The 11,600-nt window shown below is 37.8% G+C and overlaps 1 protein-coding gene across 1 annotated transcript in view; it reads right to left on the minus strand.

The window, feature by feature from the left end:
* DGCR2 (DiGeorge syndrome critical region gene 2) overlaps window positions 1-11,600 on the minus strand; it is a 52,970-nt gene that overhangs the window by 39,908 nt on the left and 1,462 nt on the right. Inside the window, exon 2 of the mRNA XM_026091862.1 lies at window positions 7,234-7,299. Coding sequence (XP_025947647.1) covers window positions 7,234-7,299 — 66 coding nt within the window. The remainder of the gene's footprint in view (window positions 1-7,233; window positions 7,300-11,600) is intronic.

The following is an 11,600-nucleotide window of genomic DNA, read 5'->3' on the forward strand; positions in this document are numbered from 1 at the left end:
CAGCGCAACAGACCTGGCATGCAGCCAAAGCAACAACATCACGGCTTCTTGAATGGGAACTCTGGCTACAATTTCCTAGGACTCAGAAAATAGAGACTTTGTGCTTTATGAATGTGGACACTTATTCCTCAAACTGAAACAGGAAAAATGTATTTCCCAATCCCCCAGTACTGCTAAAACCAAACAGCAAAACAAAACTTGCTACTTAAACTAAGCAGAAAGAAAATTGCAAATTATGCAATTTAACGCTACAGCCTAAAGAATGTTTTATTTTCATGCTAGTGAGGAAACCAACTAAGCAGCAGGTTTGCCTCTTTTTTTCTAAGGAACTGTTACATCACAATAAGTAAATATGCAAAAAGGAAAAGCAAAATACAGCACTGGCACAAAAGAACACTCAGTACAAGCAATATATTACAGAGTTTTGAACCAAAACAACATGTACTCTAGACCCCTTTAAGATGGCTCAGAATTAAAGCCTACATTTCTTCTCTAACAACCTTGTTCACGACTTCAGATGTTTTTGTAAAGCCTTATATGGGACTCTGCTTTAGTACAACAGTGACAAGTGATCTAAACCTGTGCAACACCAAATTTTTGATCCCTTCCCTAAAGAATGTCTGATCAACAAGAGTATCAGTAAAACTGCTGATTCTCCCTCACAGTTTAACTCACTAACCAGTTTCAAACTAGCTTAAGAAAGAAGTCAACACCAGAAAGATACAGTGCTCGTACGAGTTCTAGAAAGCCTGAAGACAGCATAAGGGAAGGAAATGATGACTGCCTTGAACTTCAGAAGGCAGGAAAACCCCACTTGTTTTGCACCGTTGAGCAGTAGCTAGGCAGACAGCACATCTGCCCATCATGCTGTCACAGAACGGTGTCATTTCTCAGCTGGCAGGGAAGGGAAGTGGTGAGCCGGGGGACCACAGACTCTTACAAGATACAGCAGTACTCCCAGCTTCTTCAAGTCAGAGGACATATTGTGTACAGCCTGACAGAGGACATGAGGAAGGCATAGCATTGCTACATCAGCAGCGTCAGGCAAGGTTACTATAGCATAGGTAGCATAGAGGACACAGGACACAAGCCCCCTGGAATCCAGGCTTCATTAAACCCCGCTGCTCAGGAAACAACCTGGTTTTTCACCACATAAGCAGGTTTCTCTGAAAGGATCTGAACGTATTTACTAAAAAGAGAGGTGATAGATAATGTTTCAAATTGTTAAAATCAAACTGCAATTAATAGTACATGTTAAGACAACAGCACCGTTCTTCACAAAGAATTTAAACACACTTGCAAGATGTATTAATTCTCCCAACAAATGCAGTAACAGAAAAAAAAGTCCACGAAGGAAGACATCAATACTAAAATATTCAGCAAGTTACCAATTCTGTCCAGGAAAAGGCACTAACAAGAACAGTACTTTCCGCTTTAAAATTCAAATACCCATGCCAGGACAGACAGATTATCCTACATACAAGGTATATCTTAAACTGACAGGACTATTTCAGTGCCCCCACCTAGCTACTTCCTGGTTCCATCCCCAACCCCCACCCCAAAGCTTCACCTTTTTATAAAAACAGTTTTTATGGCAAATCATACTATTTCGCATCTAAATACTCTGAAAGCTTGTATTAACACACACATACTCTTGCTCATTTTCAGTTTTTCCCAAAAGCTGGGGTCACTCTGAACAAATATGCTGAACATGGAAAAAAGTATCAGGTTCTCAGCTCTGTCTCCAGAAGTTTGGCAACATTATCTGCACCTCTTTCCTCCCAGAAGGCATCCGGGATTGGCCCTTCACTGATACGATCTCCAGCAAATTTCAGAGTCACCTCTGGGATGTCCAGAACTACACAGTGGTGTCAGCAACCCTAGAAGGACCAGTCTGGTAATCAGAAGCATTTAAATACCAGAACCATTATTTTTTCTTCAATTTTTGACAGTTTTCCCCACAACCAGATGGTCAGAATGCCTTTTAAAAGAGATCTAGAGAAAGCAGCAAAACAAGTCATCCAAAAAATATTTTTATATCTTAAGTCATTACCTGATAGCTGCCTACCCAAAACTGAACTAAACACATTCAGTTAGTTCCTCTCCTCCTCCAACCAACTGTATTCTCAGGATCAGAAAAGTACACCCCCTTATCAAGCCAGCTATAGCTATTTCAAAACAAAAGCTAAGACACGGTATTTCATCCTACATGAAACACAGCTTTCACTTAAAGATCACCAGGGAAAGAAACTGTATTCTCTATGCTAAATAAAGGTAGGAATAGAAAAATAGCTAGAAAGCAACCAATACTCTATAAAGATGAGTTTTCCATAAAGCAATGGGAAATTCAAATCCAAAGTATTACACGAACTGTTGAATCCTGAAATAAAGAAAATAAAGTAAGAATATTGAGATGAAACATGATAATAGCAATTCAGGAACTATCCTAGCAATCAAGGCTAATTTGTAGAGACCATTAAATTGAAAGTAGGAATTGCCAGATTACAGAACTATTAGTTAGCAATCCAATTTACTTCCAACAAGACAACACAGGCTCCTATTTTGCAAGGAAACAGAAAAACTAAAATCATATTAACCTTTTTTGTACAGGATTCAGCAGTATTTATGCATACCATCAAACTTTCATCATGTGAGCAATCCAAACAAATTCAATGAAGATCCATACTTCAAGGTTAAGCATGCATTTACAACACCTTGCTGAATTAAACCACAAGGAATTGCAAGTCTTTAATGCCAAGCAAACAGGTGACAAAATCCTAGCTGTTAATTTTTTTTTTTAAATCATATTTACTCCAAAAACTAACTCTATTTCTTAATTTTAAAACAAAAGGAACACTGAAGAAGCTCTTTACATGAACATGGTCTTAAACAAAAAATCTAACAGTTAACAAGATAGGAAACTACATATGCACATGAGCACTATTTGAATGCAGGTCACACTAAAAAAAGCTTTTGCTATGGCTTCATTTTTTCTTAACACCTCATACAAGACTTGATGAGCAAGCACCTAGAACACTTAAAAGCAAAAATTTGATATACAGAAACATTCTGACCTTGAATACTGAAAACATGTTTTGTCCTTTGCAAAGTAGCTGGTGCAGTGGCTGTCATGTACTGGAGCAAATGGCTCATGCTTTGAATAGCATTCCATTGCTTCAATGAAGCCTAACACGATAGGAATGCCGTCAATATTAGTTACTATTACATTTATCCACATTGCATGAGATACTCTGCTTTCTTATTCTACAGTAAAGCAAATACCTGTACAGAACTTTCATACATCAAAAGTTTAACAGTTCTGTCAGAAGTCAGCAAAAAGAAGTCGAACACATTTATAAAACGCTGATTAAACCTTTAAGAATAGTTTCATCAGTCCCTGCACCTTCTAATAGCTAAAGTAGTGCCAGTGCTCTTTGCCTCATTAATCAGCTTGTCATGCAAGTGTCAAGTAGTATACCATGAAATCTCATCTTTGCCATTTTCTAGCTGTCAAATCAATGGAAAAATACTAATTACATTCAACTCTTATGCATACAAAGTCACTGATGAGTACTCATACAGTAGAGCATCCTCGGACAATTTCTCTCCAATTTACTACCAGACCTGTGGGCAATGCTTCTAATTAAGACTTCACACTTAGGTCTTGCCAGTGCAAGATCCCTAATTTTTTCTTGCATACGTTTTCATAAGGATTTTCCTAAGATCTCAATAATACCAAAGTACATTTGTGTTACTGTATTTTAGTCAGTAAACAGCAATTTAAGTGTAACCCAAATAATTTCACAAATTCATCACAGATAAAACACAAGTGCTGTTTTGACCCTCCCTAGAGCCAAAAAAGTTGTAACATATTTTAGAAGTGTAGCATACATGAGGCAAAATGCTGCTGATGCACAAATGCAAACTAAGTAGATGCCAGAAATAGTATGATTTTTTTAATAAAGCATGTTACTTTTAAGTCAAAAAACAACTTTTTTCTATCTGCTAAAGAAATATTAGCACAGACAAAGTAAATCCATAAATACAAATATTGAAGGACAACATTCACTCAGTTTTACTTAAATATCTCAGACACTCAAAGGCAATACTTGACACTATCTTTATGTAACTCCACCTATTTTTCCAAAGAGACATGAGGGCAGAGCACAGAGCTGAGTTGGGGGTCTGGGAGAAGGCATACCCCAGGCTAAAGTGTCTACTAGACTGACCTTCCTGAGCCTGTGCCTTCCTTCCATACTGATCTAAGGGCCTTTATTCACGCACTTCAACTTCTGTGGTCTTGTCACTCTGTAATGCAGATTTGCGTGTCAAAATACAAACCAATTGAGGCTTCAGCATTTCAAAGTTACACCTTAAGCTCCCTCAAGAAAACAAAGTGACAGCCACACAGAACAGCCTTCTACATTCTAAGAGAAATGTCACTTAATACAGATTTTTTGCTAGCTTTTGTTCTCTAAACGAGCTTCTTGTGTCTCTACAAAGAAACACATAAGATATATATATGAAAGAGAAAACAACACAGGAAAAAAAGAAGTTACACAAATGAAATTATGAAAAAGAAAAATCAGTAACAAAAGAGCAGGAAATATAGTAAGAGTAGTAAAACAGTCAGATAATTTAATTCACCAAAAGCTACTTCAGACATTTCCATCCATAAAGTTTTCTGATGATCATCAAGCGCTAGTCAATAAATGTAGTAGAAACTAAATATAATGGTTAGTCAACCAAACTTAATTTTAATTAACTAGGAAATTGAAAATTATTTTGTTTAGTTACAATTAATGAAACAAGGATCATTTTCCATTAAATTTAAGAAAAGTTATGTTTCTAAATAACCTAAATGGTAGGTATCAAACTCTGTTTGACAATAGCTAGATCACTCCTTAGCAGTTCCATATAACTAATACCATTAAAATGCCATTCGTCCAACACAGAATTAGCAGGCTGACCCTTTAATACAAAGATAAAATGAAAAGTTTCCCAGGAAACCACAACATGCCAGAGGATTTGACAGTTTGGGAAATGCAGATTATAGGTTAATCCTGAACTCATGTCTTTAAAGCAACTCTTTACTCTTTCCTACAACTGTAGAAGCTACAGTTCTTCTACAGCTAATCAGTGACTTAGCCAAGTGAACTGTGATTTCTCTTCTACTCTCAGTAAGGTCTCTACAAAATCACCACTAGAATTACAAAGCAAAGGATTGAGTCTGCCACGTAAACACCTTTAATAGTACATAAACCCTTTCCAGAGTGGTAAACAGCCTAGTGGAAGGACAGGAAGGAACTGGTACTGCCAGGTACCTACCCACACTTAGCACCGATTAAGAACTGGTGGGCCCTGGCATCAGAATGGTCCTGGGAAACTAGCAAACCGCTCTTTAAGAAGGAAAGCTGTAACATAAAAGGGACACATGCAAGATACTGTATTTAGACAGCAATAATAAGCTGCAACTGCAGAACAAGCAACAGGTTAGCAAATGGCTTCAAAAGAATCTGCATTTGGAGTCTTTATCACCGGAAATCATTAAAAATATGCTAGACAAATATCCTTCAGGAATTGTCTAGGTCCAGATTTTGTTTTGGGAAAGGAAGATGGATTACCTTACCTCTTAGTATCCCTTCTAGGTATAATTTTCTACCAGCCTACGTAAAATAAAAGATTAACAAGTCTCCTTCCATCACAAGTTAGCCTTTTAGATTAGGGTAGACAAAGACTGACTAAGCCATTCTGATCAAATCTGTCATTAGCTACAATCTTTATCTTTTCTTTCTCAAAGACATCCTTGTTTGGGCTATCGATGCAAGAACTTATGCACAAATTTATTTCATTTTTATAATACTAACATAAAATCAAAGCTGAATACACAAATTAACACTATCCCTCCCTCACAGTACAGTATCTGCAGGAGTGCGATACCACTGAACTATTTCCACATTCTGTTTCAGCAGCATTTCAAATAACAGAAATTAGATCCTGCATATGCACAATTTACTGTTGTGCAATTCATGTGAACAAAACAGGAAGTTCTACTAATCACGAAGAGTTATTTATATGCATCCCACAGAACTAAACAAGACTTTATAGAAGTTGCAAGAAATTACCACATAAAAAACTCAGATCTAGGCATTACTCAAAGAGATTCTAGAGGTAGTTACTACTCTTGAATAACAACAATTCAACATCAAAAAAGAATAACAATTTGAGATCAAAAATAGCCCTGACAAAGTTAATTCCAGGGGATGGAATAATTCAAGTCTTGGTTGTGTTTTCGGCACTCACTGGGGAGTTTTACATCTTTGATACTTAGTACCCAGAATTCTTATGTCTTGAAATTAGATCTGCCTTTGCCCCTTACTATTGAGAAACTTCAAAGAGGAACTTCAACAACATCCTTCTCGTGCCACAGAGAAAAGCTGCAGCAAAGCTCTTTTCTCTCTCATTTCTGCCTTCCTAGCCTAATGTTACTCTGCACCTCACTATACCATGTTGATACAGAAGTCACAGGTTTGTAAACCCTCAAATTCCTCTTTTATTATTTCTCAGAACCAGAGCAATGCATGTAAACTGCCCTCTGTCTACAAACTCCTTTCTTACCCTTTACTTTCTAGCCACAGCTACTAACAAACCCACTTACAGCTTCTAAGTTTTGCTTTATAATTAACATCAAGAACTACCAGTGAGAAACTATCAGATCTGCTAGTAAGGTCTGGTACTTTCTGCCCTGCTCCTCTGCTGCACTTGTAACAGCTGCAGGGAAGATTTTTCAGCTGGATCAGCCTTGCTTTACATTAAGAGTAAAGAGCAGAGCACAATCTGATAAAATTCATGCCCTGACATTCAAATGACTTCAAAACCTGAAGAAAACACCAGGAAAAGAGTGCTAATATATAGCAGTGGGAGGGAAGAAACAACAACAAATGGTACAGGAGGAAATGGGGTGGGGGGGCAGCAATATTGGAAGACAAGAGAGGTTCACATTTAGCAAAACTCAAGGAGGAGGTGTGATACAAGAAAGTAGTTCCGCTTCCCAAATTGAGAAGCCATGCCTTAGAAATTCAGTTAAATACAAAGAAAATTCAGTTAAATACAAAGACAGGGACCATAGTTTGCAGTGACATGGAACTGAGTAAGTATTACTATCCCCAGCTTTCTCTCTAAGGTAAATAGACACAGTGAACCAAAAGCAAAATAAGGACTTTATGTGCTTACCAACAAACTCTTTAGAACAGAGGAATGCTGTGCCCAGGTCACATTTGATGACTGATGTATTTGGGTCTTCATTTCAATTAAATGCAGTTCGGTTAGTCAAAGAAAGATAAATTCAGTCATACTATAAAAGTGGATCACCTTGAAACAATGTTTATCATGTCTTTTTACTAGTCTCTTGGTCTGAGAAGCTCTGTTTTGTATTTAAGACTTATAACTTTTGACTAATTAAGGTTTATTGAAGACTTGTATCTTTTGACAAAAAAGAGTTGGTGATTTGAATGCACTTCACGTGCATTCAAATCACCAACCCTTGGTACAACCCAAAACACCCCACTTGGGAAGTTCTAGCACAACATTCAGCCACATACACTAAGCAAGCAACTTTAAGCTAAAGTTGGGGCAGAGGGTAATTAAATAGCTTTCATTGGCAAATCTTTCTAACTATTGATTAGCTCAGTTGTGCAAGATTTTTAAAAACAGAACTTAGGTAATAAGACTACTTCCTCTAGCTAGCTTTGAAGCAGAGAAAAAAAGCTGTAAGAATGAGAACTCAGTTGGCCTTTAGCTGCCTGGTAAATGCTTTAATAAGAAAGCCCAATGACCTACATTCACAAGCCTCTCTATTAAAACACTATTACAAAACCCCATATAAAGCCTGACCATGTTTAAAAGTTTTCCATTAGCAAGCGGCAGTATCTTGTTAAAGAAATATGAAAACATGCTATTGTCTTTAGCAATGATGATACTAATTAATTCTCTAAACAACATTTTAAAATGTGTGGTCCTGATCATTCCAGACTAAGTTACTAATATTGCATAAAAAGACACCAAAACCTTTGCCTTTCAGTTATGTAACGGGATGTTAACATAAACAGGACCTCTTAGATATTCGCAAACAATGCTGCAAAACTGAATGAATAGCAATTTACATCTCTGATGCACTTTAGACAACTGATAGAAATGCATTAGTGTTCTGAAACTCGGTCTAAATCCAGTCTAGCATGAATACAGTTTATTCATGAACCACCTAACACATCACCAAAATATTTCTTTACATAAAGACAACAGCTCTCAGCCAGCTGGTCAGATAACCTGAAACAATTTTTTTTAATTGCCTTGGAAAAATATTATTAAGCCTAACCTTAACTGTGATAAAACAAGTATCTGAACACCAGATGCAATCAATTCAAAAGATTAAGGGAAATATTGAGTTAGTTTTTCACTGTACACCCATATAGCTGGAGAGGTCAGACACATTCAGCTTTACTTCACATTAGTAGTTTCCAAACACATAACAAATAATGCAAGTTAAAGAGAAACATCCTAGTGCAAAAAAGTAGAATCCTTTAAACAGTGCATTATAGCTAAATATAACGCAGAAAGCAGGGCAGTAGTCAAAATAAGCAGTTTATGGTCAAAATATCTAGAAAGGGACAGGAAAAAGGGAAGCAATGGGACTAAAAAAAAAAACAAAGCAGAAATTCCTAAATGCACAAAATTATCACTGAAAGTTCACAGGCTCAGGAAATCTAACTGCCCATCGTACCTTCAGGAATACAAGTTTCTACAGCTAGTGCTGATTGTCACAGTATGTTGGAAGTACCTAAAGCTGTTAGTGATGGTAGAAGGATAAAACTGACCTGTGTAACCAAAACAGAAAAATCAGAAAAAAAAGGTTTTTTTAATTAATTTTTCTCCTTATTTACTAAAAACCTTCACACTCTAGATGGGGAAAAAAATAGGTCCACATAAAATCACTGTCTTTCAGTTTGCCTGAAAGGATACTACAGTTGAGGGGGCTTAAAAGAAGGTTTTATTTATCTGAGGAGCACAGCAAGAACATGGGTAAAAAGCTAGCATCACATTAACATGAAAGTACAAAGAAGTGCCTGATTTGCTGGGACTGAATTGTGAAGGGACCACACATTCATCTCAAAGTATATAAAAATCTCCCATCACTCTGCAGCACTCAATTGCTCTAACTACATACTTAAGCTAAGCAAGCTACAGAACTCCTCTCTACGCCAACCAGACAGTTACTACAACAGACAGGCTTAAGGAAACAGCAGAAAAAACAGTAATAGGAAAATATATTCTACATCCAAATACTATTCTAACTCTTCTTTGGAAATCCTCACACCCTCTGCCCCCCCCCCCAAAGAAGACAAGAAAGATTTCATTACCATTATCTTTGACTAAAATGATAATTTTGGTTCTGTACGTACTTTGTACTTGCATGAACCAGCTTCTCCCTACTTGCACCTTCTGTCTCAGGATCCACACATATACTATTTAAATGGCTGATCTATTTGAGCTGGTAACTTCAAGATGTTAAATGAAGCAAGTTTAAAGAAAACAACACTGGTAAAAAGATGTAAGGTCACAGGCTCTCTTCTGAGGAGGAAGAAAAAGGCATCACCATGGACAGCTCAACAAAGATACTTATCTGGAGCATATCAGCATTCAGAGTAAACAGGATGGATGAGTGTCTTCAGAAAGAAATTCTGGAATTCCTCAAACAGCATCAAGTTCCAGCTGCACTACCACATCCAATTTTGATTACTTCACATTAAGGTAACAGCAAGATTCAGGGAATAGATATGGATTTGCCATAGAGGAAGCCCAATGCTACAGGTTACAAAGCCAGTGTTGTATAACCCGAAAAGATGAGAGTTAAGGTTTGTCTGCAAGAAGGATGTTCTCTCATATAGTTCCCACCATGAAGTATAGCTACAGTACCACTGATCTCTAAAACAGATGAACCAGAGTGAAAATTTCATCTGTCTTAAAGCAACAAACCTCAGTGAAGGACTTGTCCATCAAGCACCAGCTGCTGACAGATTTAATATCATGCTAGACAGATGGATAAATGTTCTAACCCAATATGGAAAATACGGTCTTCTAATTTCTAGTAAACCAAAATGATCAATTCCATACCAGAGTTCAGGGTCAAATTTAACAACCTTTGAAAGCATGCAGAAAGCTATGAATCTCTGCTGAATATTTTTACCTAGCAATTCAGCTATCTGTAGCACTCAGTGCCAGCTATAAAGGAAGTTTCCTGAAATCAGTTTTACATAGCATCTTCTCCAACACAAAAGCCTCTAACTGTAACAATACTAGGTTAGCAGGTCTTCTTTCTTTGGCTACTTAAGAACATAACATAAGCACTATGTATACTGCACTGCCAACACTGCCAGAAAAGCAAGATAAAATGAAACCAGTCACACACGCAGCAGTTTCAACACCTCAGTTATTTCAATAAGACTGACTACACTGGCCCAATTGTGTTTTAGCTGTACTGGGAGCTTGCTTAAACACAGTTCACTAATACTCTTTGTTATATTAGTTTGGGTCATAAAAGTTATTTTGAAGAGAAAGAACAAGGTCATTTCAAAGTTACAATAAGATCTTCGCCATTCTTACTTCCAAATTTACAAAAGAGTCAGTTTTGCCCAGGAACAAACTCACTATTAATGCTTTGGGAGGAGAGATTCCAAACCTGCAAATCTAATCCAGGTAGCCTCATGCTTTGGCTATTGATTGTCCTTGGCAAGAACACTCTAAGATATGCGACAGTTCTACCAGGCTCCAAGTAAGATGAACACCCAAAAAGGAACTCCACTGCATGATGTATTTAGAAAAGTAGTAGTTTGCAACCAAACACCAATCATTTCCCAAAAGTTAACCATTTTGACATTTTAAAGCACTGTGCCTGTCAGCTACCAGTCAAACTGAACTTACGTAGAAAAAAAAAATCTAACCCTACTAATAAGCAGCAATGGAAATGCAGCAGCATGATTCAGTTTTCAGGTGCTTCTTCCCTACCTGCTTTTGTATCATGGGCCTTGGTACTGGCCCTTCTTTCCTTCCCATCTGAGAAAGGATCTCCTCCTTAACAACTGTTGACTGCTATGTCAAATAACTTTGAAAGCAAGGTCTTAAAAAAAAAGTTCTCAAAGTTTATAATAAAAATGTTTATCCTAACCCACATTCAACTTGTTCATCAAGATGCAGATCAGCCGACACAGGGCCTGAAGTTCTGCCTAAAAGATGCAGCTAGTAACATCTTTTGTAAAAACTGTAAAGGAGCGACAGAAGACACTCCTGCCCTTCGAACTGCTCACAGAGTTTAACGCAACTTGAATTTGAAAACAGTTCTGAGCCACCAAGATAGGAACTGAACTTCACCCAGCTCTCGGGCACCCAAGCAGCCTGGGCACAGGAGCACCAAGGCACTTCAGCCCCACACGCTCCCTCCAGAACCCACCTCAGCGCTCAGCTCCGCGGGGCGATTGTTCGCTGCGCGCTGCTCCCGCCGCGCGTAACCAGAGCGACGCCTCCGCGGCCGGCGCTCCGCGCGCACC

This window comes from Apteryx rowi, unplaced genomic scaffold (assembly GCF_003343035.1).
Source record: "Apteryx rowi isolate R43461 unplaced genomic scaffold, aptRow1 scaffold_93, whole genome shotgun sequence".
Lineage (NCBI taxonomy): Eukaryota > Metazoa > Chordata > Aves > Apterygiformes > Apterygidae > Apteryx > Apteryx rowi.